General features: G+C 36.0%; 1 protein-coding gene across 6 annotated transcripts in view; it reads left to right on the plus strand.

The window, feature by feature from the left end:
- The window catches only part of MKLN1 (muskelin 1), a 208,495-nt gene that overhangs the window by 77,047 nt on the left and 113,774 nt on the right, over positions 1-17,674 (plus strand). For 5 of the 6 annotated variants that reach the window (XM_036246258.1, XM_036246261.1, XM_036246256.1 and 2 more), the window contains exon 2: positions 6,462-6,531. In XM_036246258.1, coding sequence (XP_036102151.1) covers positions 6,462-6,531 — 70 coding nt within the window. Of the gene's footprint in view, positions 1-3,592; positions 3,697-6,461; positions 6,532-10,798; positions 10,849-17,674 lie in introns of those variants that run through there. The other variant, XM_036246260.1, reaches the window with a different exon arrangement.

Genomic DNA, 17,674 nt, shown 5'->3' on the forward strand with positions numbered 1-17,674 from the left:
AGCAGCTGTCATCGGACTGGTTCCACGAGTGCTTCATCCCCCAAGTCAAGTTGTATCTCACAGAGAAGGGACTCGGGTTTAATGTCCTTCTCATGGACAGTGGTAGAGGTCATGCACAACACCTATCCTATGACGGTGTGCACATCGACTTCCTTCCTCCCAACACCACTTCACTGATCCAGCCCACGGATCAAGGCGTTATTTGCGCGTTCAAGGCTCTCTACATGTGAAACACCCTGCAGCACCTCGTCAAAGGCTTAGACCCTGAGGAGAACTTCTTGCTGAAGGAGTACTGGTGGCAGTATACCATCGTGACCTGTCTGAAGAACATCCAGGCCGTGTTGAAGGACATAAAGACGGAGACTGTGAAGGCCAGCTGGAAGATGTGGCCTGAAATTGTCCACGACTACAGAGGATTCACCCCAGAGGATAAAAGCAACTTGGCAGTGGATAAGGCAGTTAGGCTAGCCTGGATACTGGGAGGAGAAGGTTTCGCGGATATGACCAGTGATGACGTGGATGAGCTGCTGGAAACATACTTGGATTCCCTAACTGACGAGGATCTGGTGGAGATGACTAGTCTGCGAGTGAGGAGGAGGAAGAGCAGCAAGAGTTTCCTGGGGGTCAGGAGGAGAAAGTTGGCCTTACGCTTGAGAATCTCTTGCAAAGTCGTGAGAACTATTAAGGTAGTACAGGACGTGATTGGTAAATGGGACCCACAAATGATGTGTGCATTGCGGTTCTGGAATACACTTGATGAAGTGATAGAACGCTACAAAAGCCTCCTCACACGTATGAAAAGACAGCACCAGCAACTGCCTATCACGATGTTCTTCAGCCATGCACCCAGACACCCACTGCCTACTCCTAGTGCTCCTTCAGTGGAAGACGACGATGATGATGACGCACCTACTGAAGATACTGCACCACCCGAAGACTCTTTCTGAGGTGTGCCTTCAGAGGAGCAGTAACTTTGCTTTTCTTTGCTGTGCAGTACATCTCTTCATCTTCGTCATTTCATCATTGAACAAGTTGTACTGTTTTCATAGGCTGGTGGTTGTGTGTAAGAACTGTGTGTGTGTGTATAATAAAATGTATAATAATAATATACTTGTAATGTCCAATATGTCTCATTTTCTCTTATTTTGTCTAATATATTTGGTATTATGAGTGTAATGGTGAGTAAAGGGTGTTATTTCATATCTAGAGGGCTCTACTAATGTTAAAAACATATTTAGAAGGTTGTAAACAGGTTTTCTATGCTCTAACTGCAAAAATATTTTATTTATAAATAAAGAATCCTACTTCACAGAAATTCATTTATCGCAGTAGAGTCTGGAACTGATTAACCGCGATAAACAAGGGCCGACTGTAATTAACTGATATTGTAATTGACATATGTAATATGAGAGGTTAATGTCTCCTGCTTAGTCCTTAGAATTAAGAAGGAAAGCTATACCAATAGTGATGGTGGGTTTTATAGGTCTTTGAGAAGTCTACAAGGAAGGATAATAAAGAACTTGATGAAGGGCTGATGTTAATAGTCGTTGCCCTAAACTATTTTCTGATGTTTCTTGCAGGAGAGTGCTTATTTTTGTTTTTGTTTAATTAAGACTCAAAATTTTAGTCCAGCCGATGTGGCTCAGTGGTTGAGCATTGACCCATGCACCAAGAGGTCGCCGGTTCGATTCCCGGTCAGGACACATGCCCAGGTTGTGGGCCAAATCCTCAGTGGGGGGCATACAGAAGGCAGCCAGTCGATGTCATCGATGTTTCTGTCTCTCTCTCACTTCCTCTCTCTCTAAAATCAATAAAGGAAAAAAAAAGGACTCACAAATTATATAATCATCATGATTTGAACTCTGTTATTGTATAATTATTATTTTCACACAGCTAATACTTTTCTCTTTAAATTTTCCCTAATTTTAACAAGGTTTTCATCTTTTACCTTTTATGAGTCACCTTGTTATTATATGAATAGATAGAGATGTTTCTACTATTCACCCAGTTCAATAGATACCCCATTATGTTATTTAAGGCCATTTTTGTGTATGGCTGTAATAAATCTTTGGTATTAATATTGTCATTTTATTTTAAGTTTTCTGTGTTTAATTTTTCCTGCTTTTATTCAGTCTTTTATTTTCTGCTTTTTGCTGTATATTCTTTTGTTGTTGATTTCTGTCTCAAATGATTTAGAAGGTTTATAATATGTTTCTGTTTTCATCTTGCTTAATTCTAAATTTAAATAATATTCTTAAATCTCTTGTTAGAAATTATGAAAGATGAAGCTCATTTACATGTCATCTGATCTCCCCCTGCCCAGTTTTATTATACTTTGTTGATTTTGTGATTCCACAGTTATATGTTAGGTTTTCTATCATGCTTTGTAACATTCATGTCAGAGTGATATTTTTTCAGTTCTAGTTTTTTAGCTTTAGCTCTTGACCATAGTGCAATCTTTTCATACAGAATTCTTAATTTTATTTTGTATTTTGTAATTCATTCTTTAGAAAGCACACCTTTTTCTCTGATTATGAAAGTAATATGTGTTAATTTTAGAAAAGTACATAAAAATGTTATTGTCATAATTAGCTAGTTATTAATATTAATGAAGGGATTGAACAGAGGGGAAAATGGATGCGTGCGCAGGGAAGTCGGGGTGACCTAGGGAAGGTACTTGCCTGCCATTCTAGTCAGGGGAACAAAGATCACTGGCTAGAAGGGTGGAGCCAATACAAGTGGGGGAAATTCTGAAGGGTTAATTGGTTAAGCTCCCAGACAAAGAATTAAAATCCCCAAGGAAGTCTCTCTCTTGCTTCGCTCTTGCTCCCTTGCATTCTCTTGCTTTGTGACCTGCACTCACCTGTGCACTAGCCCTCCATGTGGCCTTAAGCAGCCACATGACCCATGGGCCATGTGGACCCTATATGTAATGGACTTATGAACTGCAGGGAACACAAACTAAGCTAGCTAGATGCTGGACTGGACTATGCTTTAATATGGAGCAGAGACTCTGGGCAGTGGCCTTAATCCTAACCCTTCTGAAGGCAAGATTGGACTTTTTCCATGGCAAGACAGAGGGAGATGGGATCTTGGAAGGGAGCCCCCTTAATTTTATATCATCAATAAACTTTCCATGATACCTCATCCTCCCATGGGGGCGACAGGAAACTCTTTTCCCTCTCGCACCCCAAGAACCTCACTGCTACCGTTAATAAGTGGGGATACAGAGGGTACCCTACTGATAACAGAAGCACAAAGAAGACAAAAAGGTCACTCTAATATCACCATTGAGAGCTATTTTAATATATATTCTTTGTCTTTTCTCCCCATGCATGAATGCTGTTATTACATATAACACACAATTCATCATGTATATACAGTAAACTACTTTTTCCCTTCACTTAGTATGTAGTGGACATTTCACAGTTATACTAAAGTCAGGCTGTAGAATACATCATGATTATGATTATAGGTATATCATAATTTGTCTAATGAATTTTTGTTAGACAACTAGGTTGTTTACAGTTTGCTGTTATAAATTGTGCTGTGATGAATGTGGATGATTTACATCTCCTGGATTATATTTTAGGTTAAGTTTCAAGAAGTGAAATAATTCTGAGGCTGTATAGTGTGGTGATTAAGAGCATTGGCTTTGGAATCTGATTGCCTTGGGTTCAGATCCTTACCTCTTAGGTGTGTATATTTAGGCAAATTAATTTATCTCTCTGTTTCTTAATCTGTACATTGAAGATAATAGTTTATATATGGAAAACACTGAGAACAGTGTCTGGGATATAAAAAAAAGCTCAGAAATGTTAGATGCTAGAATCATCATGGTTGTCATCATTTTTATTTAAAGGAGATGCACATTTGAAATGTTCTTGATGTGTATTTTCAATTTGCATTCCTATCAGCAAAATATGAGAGTACCATTTACTGGCTCTAGCCAGCAATTGAGACTATAATTAAAATAGCATTAATTTTTTGAGGTTGTGAGCCCAGTGTTATAAGGATAATAACATTGTTGTAAGGATAAATAACATTGTTATAAGGATAAAACATCTTTGTTTTAATCTCCAATTTTTGGTTATTATTGATTCTAAATATTTGGGTCTTGGTTATTTTTATACAGAGTATTTGTGTTTAAGTGCTCTTTACATTTTCAAATTTTAATTAACCTTTTGTATTTTACATTGCTTTTATTTTTCTAGTTGGTTGGTTGCCTTTTGATCTTGTTTGAGGTTGTTTTATGTATGTATTTTTACCTTTGTGAGATGTATATGTAAAATAATTATTTTCTGTATAGTTCTGCCTTTAAAAAAATTTATTTACTCATCTTTTTGATATTTATTAAGTACCTTCTATATGCCAGGTATAGACCTAACTTTTTAAAAGTACTTTTTATTTGAAAATGATTTTACATTTATAGCATGTCCTCAAATAACATTGTTTCCTTATTATGTTGATGAGATGCTCAGGGAACTTAACTCTTGTTTATATCATTTACCTTATAGTAAAATTGGTTTCATTATACGTTGTTTTACTTGAAGTCACAGAACTCATTTGTGTTAAGGGAGGACTTTACTATACAGAAAAGTAGCAAAGGTAGTACAGAGTTTCCATATGCCACTCACCTAGTTTCTCCTTTTGCTATCATCTTATATTACTATGGTACATTTGTCACAAGTAAGATATCAACATTGCTGCATTGCTATTACCTAAACCCCACATTTTATTTGCATTTCTAGTTTCCCACTAATGTCCACTTTCTGATTCAGGATCTCATCCAAGATATCATTGACCCTTGAACAACATGCTGGTTAGGAGCACTGACCTCACATAGTAAAAAATCTACATGTAACTTTTGACACCCCTCCCAAACTTACCAATAACATAAACAGTTGGTAATTCACATTTTGTATGTTCTTTGTTTTATGTACTGTATTCTTATAATAAAGTTAGAGAAAATAATTGTTATAAGGAAATCATAAGAAACAGAGAAATACAGTCACAGTACTGCATTTATTTATTGAAAAATATCTGCATCTCAGTGGACCTGTGCAGTTCAAACTCATCTTGTTCAAGGGTCACCTACTTTTAGTTGTCATGTTTCCTTACTCTCCTCTGGTCTGTGACAATTTTTCAGTCTTTCCTTGCTTTTTATTATATTTAGAGTTTTTAGTCTGCTGATCATATTTTGTGGAATGTTCTTCAATTTGAGTTTGTTGTATTTCTAATCATTAGACTGGCGAATATCAGTCTGGACTCGTGGATATTTATTTTATACTTCGGGTTATAATCCAATATTACATTATTTATTTTGTTGTTTACATTGTTTCAGCTTTGACCATTTATTTTTCTTTCATGTTGATTTCTTCAGCATCCCTTGGACATGCCCCAATTCTTTTTTTTTTTTAATATTACGTGATGCTCTGGGCTTAATCTTCTGAATTCCCTGCCCTGACCCTAGAATCCCCAACAATCCCTGTTTGCTTTATTGGACTATGGTATGTAGAAACAAAGATCTGGGAGCTGGGTGTGCTTATTGCTACTGAGGTGTCACTAGTTCTAGTCCCTCTTAGTGAACAGAGGTAAGAACACTGTGTTGTGTGTGTGTGTGTATGTGTACACACATCTATTATTACTTCTGAATCTATTTATATTAAACTAAACATGAGTTCACACTGATATCTGTGACCCTAATCCAATACCTCTGATTCTTTCTAACCTCCCACCTCTTGCTCTTCTGTAATTTCCCATGCCAAAGTGAGAAGCTTGGTTCCTACTATCTATTATCCTTTTACTTATTTGTTCAACCTGGTATATATGTAAAGTATTTCCGAATTAACCCATATTCCTGTGAAAGACAACTTTACCAAATAAAATACAGTTTGTATGTATGGTTTCATTTGTCTTTAGTTTACATTTTCCAGTGAAAGCACCATCTTCCAAAGTTATTTATATCAGTTTCTTTTTTCACCTACAGTTCTGCTTTTGATGATGGGCTTAAAAGACTTTCTTAATCCAAAATTAATTATATACATATTATATAATATGTAATGATATAATATATAATAACACAATATAGTTGTATCTAATATAATAATATATAATATGTATATATGGTATTTTATTTATTATTAGATATTTTATTGCTTTGTTTTTACCTTAAATTTTTAAATACATCTATAGTTAATTTTGTCCCTTGGTATGAAGTAGAACTATGTTTTTGTTGGTTTTCTCAATTGTTTTGAAATGCTACCTTTATCATATTTTAGAATCTTCTACATACTAGATGTTTTCTATTTCTTATTCTGTTTTATTTTCTCTTCTTTTTCAAGTTCCAGATATTATATAAGTTGATAATAATTTTAGCATCTGGTAGATTATTCCTCTTTGCATATTTATGTTCATTTATTCTTCAATTAATAGCTATAATTTTCTTTTCTTTATTTCAGGAATATTTTAGTGGATAAACCAAATGACCAATCTTCAAGGTGGTCTTCGGAGAGCAATTATCCTCCCCAGGTAAGATTATGTGTGGCTCCTGATACCATTTAGATATAAAAATTTTAAATAGGTACTTGATTGATATTTATATGGAATTCATTAATAGTTTATTCAGTGTTTGAAATTGTGAGGTAAATTTTTATTTCCTCTTTTGTTTGTTTAAATTTTGGAAGTATTTTTATTTCACAGGCAAATGCGGTATGGGATTTGATGAAACAGACTTTTTACTTCTTCCTACTGGAATATTTAAAATGTAATTTATATTTTTTCTTGATTAGTGATGATGCAAAATTAAATTTCTTGATCCCTTTTTAGGAAAATGTTAACTACAAAGAACTGGTTATGGTGCTGTTACTGTTCTGAGCAGTAATTGATTGGAGTGTTGATCTGAGCAAAGGTTGTGACTTCTACACTGAAAATCAAGTCATTTTCTATATGTTTAAGGAAATGTTAGTAAGCTGTACTTGACTCAGTAAATTGATGACTACCTTTTAGGGAAAATAAACTTAATATAGTTTGTTATTTTACTAAGTAGTATGTTTATTTTATTTTTTATTTTTTTATCCTCACCCGAGGACATTTTTCCATTTTTTGTTCAGGTAGAGTGGGAGGGAGAGAGAGGAACAGAGAGAGAGAGAGAGAAACATCGATGTGAAAGGAACACATCGAGTGGCTGCCACCCACACAACCGACCAGGGCCGGGGACAAACTGCAACCGAGGTACGCGCCCATAGCGGGAACCGAACCCGGGTCTCTCAGGACCGCAGGCCGACGCTCTAACCGCTGAGACAAACCGGCCAGGGCACTAAGTAGTATATTTAGATGACATCAGGACCATGAGCTAATTTTTTTCCTTGACAAGTGGTGTCTGAAATAATCTGGATTTAAAGTTAAGTATTTTTTCAGTTATACACGTTCAGTATTAACATTTATTATGTCCATATCCTTGAGGAAATGTTAATATTCTCATAGGTAAAGCAGATGAATAAATAAAACTTACTTTATTTTTTTATTCTAGAGTATTTCTTGGAGAAACCTAGTCTCTGTACTTTTCTTTTATATTGTTTTTTTCAGTGTTTGCATACCTTTTGAATCACCTAATGTTTTATTGCAAAATATATGTCCAAAGAATATACACAGCTTATATATACAATATAAAAAATAATAAAACAAATACCTATTTACTGATCAACCATCTTTAGAAATGAAAATTGACCACAACTTTTTGAAGCCTCCTATGAGCCCCATGTAATATCTGTCCTCTAACCCCATTCCAGTAATTACTATTTCATATTTCGTTAAGCATTTTCTTACATTATTATATGTATATATTTATAAATATCCTATGATATAGCTTTGTCTGGCTTTTACTTTTTATAAATGTAAAATGAATCACTCATTATTAATCTTTTGTGACTTGCTTTGTTTTTTTTCCCCTAACCATTATGATTTTTATTAATGTTGCTGGGTATAATGGGAGTTTAATTTTCACTTCTGATTAGTATTCCAGGATATGAGTATGATGAATGTATTTATCTATTTTGTAGTTGATAAGCTTTTTTTTTTTTAAACCACAGTTTCTTACTATTATGAACAGGGTGCTATGAACATTCTTGTATGTTATCTCTTGGTACACATGTAGAAGAGTTTCTTTAGGGTATATACCTGAGAGTAGAATTGCTGGACCATAGGTATATGTATGTTCAGCTTTTAAAAATTGATTTGACAGAAAGAGAGAAAGATTTGTTATTCCATTTATTTATGCATTCATTGGCTGCTTCCTGTATATGCCCTGACCGGGGATCAAACCCCTAACCTTGGTGTATTGGGACGCCACTCTAACCAACTGAGCTACCTGGCCAGGGCCCATGTTCATCTTTTATCAGGCAATGCAAAACTGTTTTACAAAATGGCTGTATAATTTATACTGTAACTGGCAGTGTATACAAGTTCCTATGCATTGTATTCTTTCCATCTTTCTATGGCTGATTTTTAGATTTTGCCAGTCTGGTGGATCTTTCATTATAACTCACAGAATTAGGTTCCTATGAGCCCCTGGTCCCAACATTTTCATCAGTCAATCAATACATAACTTTATGTGTGTTTCTGTTTACAGACACTTTATTTTATATATGTTATTTTTTCCTTAGCATTGAATTCATAGCCAACAGCACTAAAACTCATGCATGAATGAAGCTTATCTAATATGTATTTTCTCTGTAAGGCACATCATAGCCTTCTTGTGTTTAGAAACACTAGACAGCACTTCAGCACTATACTTGGGGGTCAATTTAGACAGTGAAATCACTAACAGAAAGCACAAAAATATAAAAAATGTGGCACGGAATAGATCATGAAAAGGACACTTATTTATATTATGAGAGCTAAAACAAGAAGGTACAGCATCCCTTGTTTGACCTACTTGAGACAGTGTGCATCAGGAGACTCAGATTTTTTGCTGTTTGTATGTATCTGGGAATGACTGTGAAAGTGCTGTGAGTATTGAGTTTGGTGATAAAAATAAATGTTACTGAGTAGGCAAATTCACAAATATGTAATCCATAAATAATGAAGAGTGACTATACTGTAACCAACAATTAATTTAGCATAACTTGAACAAGTTTGAGAATTAGAAAGAGTAAAAAAGGACTCCAAAAAATCAAAATCATCACGATGGAATTTTAGGTCTTGAGGGCCTTTTCTAGAATCTACTTTGGATATAATGTTCTATTTGGTTAATTATTTCTTCAGGTTTTAGCAATCTGAAGCAACTTATAGCTCCTTCCAGCAAGAGGTGTAGTCTGTTCCCCTACCTTATAGATCTTGGTTGGCCTTGTGATTTGTTTTAACTCGCAGGAAATTCTATGAAAATGTTATTGTAACTTCTAAGCAAGGCCTCAAGAGGCTTTGTAGCTTTTGCTCTCTCTGTCTTGGAACTCTGAGACCACTGTGCTCTGAAGAAAGCCGAGGTAGCCTTCTTGAGGATAAAAGCCTACATGAATAGGCCAGGAGATCTCAGCTAAGTCCAGCTTCCAAACCCTCCACCCCAACTAAGTCCAGCCCCCCAGCTAACCACCAGCTGATACAGTTACACAATTGAGTCCCAGAGATGCCCCTGGAGACAGTTGTCCATTGGACACACAGAATCATGAGAAATCAGAAATCACTGTTGTTTTAATACACTGGAGTGATTTATTATACAGCCTGAGGCATACGGTTATGTAACCTGAACTTTTCTAGTTTCACTTCCATACTCTAACAGTCTCTTTGCCAGTCCTAAGCATCAGAGTAAATGATAGTCCCAATACCTTGTTATTCAAGTCAGAAACTAAATCATCCTTGATACCTCCCTCTCCCCTCACTATATCAAACTACCACTAAATCCCATCCATTCTATCTCCAAAATATGTCAAAACTGTAATCCTCTCCATCTCTATACTATCCTAGTCTAAGTCTCCTTTATTTCATCTCTTGCCTGATATAACAGCATCACTGGTCTACCAGTTCCTCTAATCCATTCTCCACAGAGCATACTGTGTGTGTGTGTGTGTGTGTGTGTGTGTGTGTGTGTGTGTGTGTAATGTTAATTAGATCTTGGCTTTCCCATTGTGTTTAACAGATCCCATTGCATTATAATTTAATCTTCATATAATGGCATAGAATGCTCTGAATGATCTGGTGACTACCTACCTCTTCATCTCAACATGTATTATTCTTTACCCTGCTTACTAAACTTCAACTATGCTGACCTTTTAATTGTACCTGGGACTTATTTTTCGTAAGCCTTTTTGACTGGCTGGCTCTGTGTAGTCAGTTGAATAGTGACACCCCCCCCCCCCCCCCCGCCCCAAGATAATGTGGAACCTCAGAATGTGATCTTATTTGGAATAAAAGTTTTAGCAGATGTAATTAAGATAAGGATTTCAAGGTGAGATTACCCTTGATTAAGCTGAACCCTAAATCAAGTGACCAGTGTTGTTATTAGACACAGAAAAGGAGAATACACAGAAACATACAAGGAAGAAGGCCATGTGAAAATGGAGGCAGAGGTTGGAGTTCAGCTGCCACAAGCCAAGGAACATTAGGAGCCACAGGCAGAGGCAAAGAAGGATTCTCTTCTAGAGCCTTCCAAGAGAATATGTTCGTGCCAAAACCTTGCTTTCAGACTTTTGTCTGGCTTCCAAAACTGAGAGAGAATAAATTTCTGTTGTTTTAAGCCACCAAGTTTGTGGTAGTTTATTATGGCAGCCCAAGGAAACTAATGTATTATGTCTTATCTTTTAAGTCTTAGCTCCTTAGAGACACTTTATTGATAGACCCATCTAAAGCTCTAAAGTAAGTCCTACTACCAGCTCCCCCATCATGTTTTCTTCCTTTGTATCATCCTTATTCCTTATAAATTGTAATTATTTATATGATTAAATATTATTTTTAAAATTATGTTTCTCACACTGAACAAATCTGTCTAGGCTGAAATTGAGAACAAATTTTGAATGTTAAAATTTTTTTCATTGGTTGATTAATTGTGGCTAAATTAAGAATCATTGTGATATTTCTTTGATTTTTCTGTGCATGTCACCACTCCCTTTTGGGTAAAGAGATTGCAGTTTATTATGTTTTATGTTAAAATTAATGTATTCAACACATATATATGAAATTTAAAGGTTGATATGTAGGTTCTAAAAGTTTTTCTAAAATGTTTATTCTTCATGAAAGTTATTTTTAACAGTTTCTATTACTATATATACAGCAGTTACTTCTCTAAATTAAAAATAAAGGAAACCTATTTAAACTATGGGACAACACTTTAATAGTAACACTATTCAGCATTGACACTCAAGATTTGGAAAAATGGAAATTATGAAATTTATCGATAAAGTTGTATACATTAAAAATTTAATAAGGTGTATTTCTGTCAGACCATTGTATTTTACTTGTGAGTAGAGATTTTTACATGTTATTTATATAATTTTTTAATAAATTCTATTTGGTTATTAATAAAATTATATATACAAGCAGATATTTTCTATTGGATTTAGAGGTATCATAGATGGGATGGTGGATGGTATACAACATATTATATAAAGACACATTTTTACCAGTTACAACACTACCTAACTAATCATTTGTCAGGGAAAACTGACATCTAAACCAAGATTTAAAAGGATGAATAAAGAAAGAAAAGAGGAGAGAAAGATGGGGTGGGGAGTGTGCGTTAATGACAATGACAAAGAGATGTGAAATCTTTCTTGCCTACCTGTATAGTCAGTTCTATGATTAACAGTTGTATTCTTAAGAAACTTTGAATTACTAAAGATCATATTACCACACCTATATTACATGGATAAAAAGGATTGATGACTAAAGAATAGTGATCTCAGCCTGGCTGGTGTGGCTCAGTGGTTGATCATCCACCCATGCACCAAGAGATCGCCGTTTGATTCCCAGTCAGGGCACGTGCCCAGGTTGTGGGCTCCATCCTCGGGGGGGCAGGGGGGCATGCAGGAGGAGACTGATGGATGTTCTCTCTCATCGATGTTTCTCTCTCTCTCTCTCTGTCTCTGTTTCTATCTCTCTCCCTTCCTCTCTCTAAAATCAATAAAGAAAAAAAAATTTAAAGAAAAGAATAGTGATCTCAATTTTCCTATTCAGTTTCTATAATAAGGACATTTTAATGGTTCAATATCTGTGAAACAGTTAATGTGATACATCAACAAAATCAAGGATAAAAATCATATGAGCATCTCAATAGATGCAGAAAAAGCATTTGACAAAATTCAACATTTATTTGTGATGAAAACTCAGCAAAGTGGGTGTAGAAGGAGCTTATGACAAAAGCTGTTTATGACAAGCCCGTAGCTAACATTATACTCAATGGGAAAAAGTTAAAAGCCTTTCCTCTAAGATTAGGAACAAGATAAGGATGTCTACTGTCACCACTGTATTCAGTATAGTACTGAAGTCCTTGCTGGGTGGCTCAGTTGGTTGGAGCATCATCCCATACAGCAAAAGGTTGTGGGTTCGATTCCCAGTCAGGGCACATACCTAGATTGCGGGTTTGATCTCTTGTCCAGGCGTGTACAGGAGGCAATCAGTCGATATTAACTCTTTCCTCCTCTCTCTCTCAAATCAATAAACATATCCTCAGGTGAGGATTTAAAACAAAAATAGTACTGAAAATCCTAGCCACAGCATCCAGACAAGAAAAAGAATTAAAAGGCATCCAAATCAGAAAGTAAGAAGTAAAACCGTCACTCTTTGCAGATGACATGATACTGTATATTGAAAACCTTAAAGAATTCACCAAAAATTAATAGAATTAATAAATGAATTTAGTAAAACAGCATGATACAAAATTAATATGCAGAAGTCTACTCACTAGTAATGAGCAATCAGAAGGAGAAATTAGAAAACAATCCCATTTATAATTGTATCAAAAGGATAAAATACCTCAGATACCTAGCAATCTATAGATTCAGTGTAATCCCTATCAAAATATCAGTAGTATTCTTGTCAGAATTAGAGCAAATAATCCTGAAATTTATATGGAATTACAAAGACCATGAATAGCCAAGCAATCTTAAGAAAGAAGAACAAAGTTGGAGGTATCACACACCCTGATTTCAAAATGTTCTACAAAGTTATAATAATCAACATGGTACTGGCACAAAAAATAGGCAGATAGATCAATGAAACAGTGAAGAGCCCAGAAACAAACCCTTGCTTTTATGGTCAATTAATTTATGACAGGAAGCAAAAATATTCAATGGATGCCATGGCTGGTGTGGTTCAGTTGGTTGGGCGTTGTCCCATGGCACCTGTAGGTTGCTGGTTCTATCACCAGTTCGATTCCCACTCAAAGGCACATGCCCAGTCTTGAGCTCAGTTCCTAGTAGGGGATGGTGTGCAGGAGGCAGACAATTGATGTTGTGCTCTCACACCTATGTTTCTCTCTCTCCTTTCCTCTCTCTAAAAAAAATAAAAAATTTAAAAAGTCAATGTATTATTCTTAAAAAAGAATATGGAGAAATGACAGTCTATTCAACAATTGATGATAGGAAAACTGGACAGATAAATGCAAAAACTGTAATTGGACCACTCTCTTACATCATACACAAAAATAAAATCAAAGACATCAGTCTTAATAATACCTTTTTGAATATGTCCCCTTAGCGAGGGAAACAAAAACAGGAATAAACAAATGGTACTTCATCGATTTTAAAAAGCTTTTGCAGCCCTAGCTGGGTGGCTCAGTTGGCTGGAGCATTGTCCCATAGCCAGAAGGTTGCTGGCTCAATTCTCCATCAGGGCTCATGCCAGGGCTGTGGGTTGGATCCCTGGTTGGGGCACATATAGGAGGCAACTGATCGATGTTTCTCACATCGATGCCTCTCTCTCAATCAATCAATCAATCAATCAATCAATCAATCAAAACATACCCTTGAGTAAGGATTAAAAAACCAAAGTTTTTGCACAGCTAAGGCATCAACTTGCTGAATGGGAGAATATTTTTGCAAGCAATATATTTGATATGGGTTGGTTTCCAAAATATATAAGGAACTCAAGAGCAAAAAGTAAACAATCAAAAAATGGGCAAAGGATATGAAGAGAGATATTTCTCCAAAGAAGACTTACAAATGGCCAACAGATGTGGAAACTTGCTTAACATCACTAATCACCAGGGAAATGCAAATTAGAACTGCAATGAGATACCACCTCACATCAGTTAAAATGGCTGTTATCAAAAAGGCAGCAAATAGCAAGTTTTGACAAGGATGTGGAGAAAAGGAAACCCTCCTGCACTGTTAGTGGGACTGTAAATTGGTTCAGCTACTATGGAAAACAGTGTGGAGCTTCTTCAAAAAATTAAAAATAGTACTGTCATACAACCCATCAATTCCACTTCTGGGTATTCATCCAAATAAAATGAAAACACTAGTCTGAAAAGGTATATGCACCTCTGTGTTCACTGCAGCATTAGTTACAGTGACCAAGATACAGAAGCAAACTAGGTGACTATCAAAAGATGAATGTATAAAGAAGATGTGGTGTGTATATATACAATGGAGTATTACTAAGCAGCAGAAAAGAATAAAATCCTGCCATTTGTGACAACATGGGTAGACCGTTATACTAAGTGAAATAAGTCAGATAGAGAAAGACAAAAATGCCACATTTCACTTATATGTGGAATTTTTAAAAAAGATCAAAACAAATGAACAAACAAAACAAAAATAGACTCAGAAACAAACTGATAGTTATTGGAGAGGAGGGGGTTTGAGAGATAGGCAAAAGAGTCTGGGGGAATATAGTTAATAACTGTTAACTGCACAGTGACAAATGGTTACTAGACTTAGTGTAGTTATCACATCGTAAGATACGTAAGTGTTGAATCATTGTGTCATACATCTACTTAGAGTATAAACATTACATAAACCTAAACAGCTGTTATCGTGTAGCAGTTAAAGCTTTGTCTTTGGAGTCAGTGAATCAGGAATGCTTTTAGCTTCAAATAACAGAAGGTCCTATTACAGTGGGTTAAATGGCCACTACACACACACACACACACACACACACACACACACACACACACACACGAAAACTAGAGTTAGGTAATTGCTGGTGAAAGTTGAGTGGGTCACAGATGGCTATCTCTGAGATTCTCTTGATCTTTTTCTTTTTTTTTTTTTTGATTAGTTTTTTAGTGGTTCCTCTGGGGTTATGATCGGTTAATGATGCATTATAACTTTTCACAATGTACTGTGAATTAATGTTTTTATTTATTTATTTATTTATTTATCCTCACCCGAGGACATTTTTTGTTCAGATAGAGTAGGAGGTAGAGAGAGAGAAAGAAACATCGACGCGAAAGGGACATATCGAGTGGCCGCCACCCGCACGACCAACCAGGGCCGGGGACAAACTGCAACCAAGGTACATGCCCTTAGCGGGAACCGAACCCGGGTCTCTCGGGACCGCAGGCTGATGCTCCAACCGCTGAGCCAAACCGGCCAGGGCTTGATCTTTTTCTTTATTGTTGCATGGTGGTGGTTGTAGCTGTAACTTCAAATAGCAGAGAGGTAGCATTTGCTTCAGAAAGCAAAACTTATCCCACAGCAAACTTCTGCTTACATCTCATTGACCAGAATTTTGTCATATATTTACCCTTGACTGGAAGGTGGCTAGGAAGAACTGGGTTGAGAATGGAGGTTGGATCAGCCAGCCAAACAACAGTGTCAACCAGAATCTGATGGACTGATTTGTAATCTCAGCTCTGTAATTTATTAGCTGTGTAACTATAGTCAAGTTATTTAGCCTTTCCAAGGCAGGATTTCTTTATCTGTGAAATGAGGATGAAGAGGACAATTATTGTTACTGAAATACTACTCCTATTCCTCCTACTATTAAAATGAGATAATGTGTGTAAAAACCTGAGCAATGTGACAAAAGAGAGTGTTACTGCTCACAAAATATTAGCTCTGATCTTACTGTCATCTTTCATGTCACCACCAGCTTCATTCTTTTATTTTATTGAGGTGAAATTCATGCAACATAAAATTAATCATTTTAAAGTGTACAACTCAGTGACATTTAGTACATTGACAGTGTTGGCAACTGTCACTTATATCTAGTTCCAAAATATTTTCATCACCCCATAGGAAACCTAGTATCAATTAAGCACTCTCCTTCAACCCTTAACTCATCTCCTAGCAACCACTAATCTGCTTTCTACCTCAATGGATTTACCTGTCCTGGATTTTATCTAAATGGAATCATACAATATAAGACCTTTGTTTCTGATTTAAATCACTTAGCATGTTTTTGAGGTATAGCCACATTGTAGCACATACCAGTACTCTATTCCTTTTCATGGCTGAATAATTCCCTCTGTTTATCCACTCATCAGTTGATGGACATTTGGGTTGTTTGCATTTTTTTGGCTATTGTGAATAGTTCTGCTTTGAATATTCACATACAAGTGTTTGTTTAAATACCTTTTTTCACTTTTTATATACCTAGAAGTAGAATTTCTGGGCTATATAGTAATTATATATTTAACCTTTTGAGGAACCACCAAACTATGTTCTACATTGTCTGCACCATTTTACATTCCCACCAGCAATGTTTGAGTTCCAGTTTCTTTACATCTTCACTGATACTTACTTTATTTTTATATTATTATTATTATAGCCATCCTAGTGGGTGTGAAGTTTTATTGCATTATGGTTTTGATTAACATTTTCCTGATGACTAATGAACATTTTTTTCACTTGCCCATTGGCCATTTGTTTATTTTCTTTGGTGAAAGGGCAATAGAAATCCTTTGCCCATTTTTAAATTTGGTTGTTTGTCTTTTTGTTGTTGAGTTATAAGAATTCTCTATAGCCCTGGCCGGTTTGGCTCAGCGGTTGGAGCATTGGCCTGTGGACCAGAGAGTCCCGGGTTTGGTTCCCCGCTAGGGGCACGTCCCCCCCACCCCCCCAAAAAAAGAATTCTCTATAGCACTGGCAAGTTTGATTCAGGAGTTAGAGTGTCAGCCCCAGGACTGGAGGGTCTTGGGTTCTATTGCTGGTGAAGGGAATGTACCTGGGTTGCAGGTTCGATCCCTGGCCCATCGGGGTCATGTGGGAGGCAGCTGATCGATGTCTCTCTTTCACATTGATGTTTCTCTCTCTGTCTCTCTTTCCCTCGCCCCCTCCCTCTCCCTCCCTTTTTCCCTCTCTCTCTCCCCCACACTCTTTAAAAGTCAATGGAAAAACAAATAAACAAAAGAATTCTTTATATAGTCTGGATATTAAACCCTTATCAGATATATTTATTTGCAAATATTTCTGTTCTGCAGGTTGTCTTTTCAATTTCTTGATACACAAAACTTTAATTTTGATGAAATCCAATTTATATTTTATTGTTTGTACTTTTGGTGTCATATCTAAGAATTCATTGTCATATTTCAAATCATGAGGATTTACTCATTTTCATCTAAGAGTGTTATGGTTTTAGCTCTTACATTTAGGTCTTTGATCTTAAAGGATCCATTTGGGATTAATTTGATTGATTTAATTTTTCTGTATGGAATGAGGTGTAGGATCACCAACTTCATTCTGATTACCTTTATCACCTGTATTACCCATTAATATGAAACATGAAGCCACTCCAACAA

This window comes from Molossus molossus, unplaced genomic scaffold, assembly GCF_014108415.1.
Source record: "Molossus molossus isolate mMolMol1 unplaced genomic scaffold, mMolMol1.p scaffold_m16_p_7, whole genome shotgun sequence".
NCBI classification, from domain to species: Eukaryota; Metazoa; Chordata; class Mammalia; order Chiroptera; family Molossidae; genus Molossus; species Molossus molossus.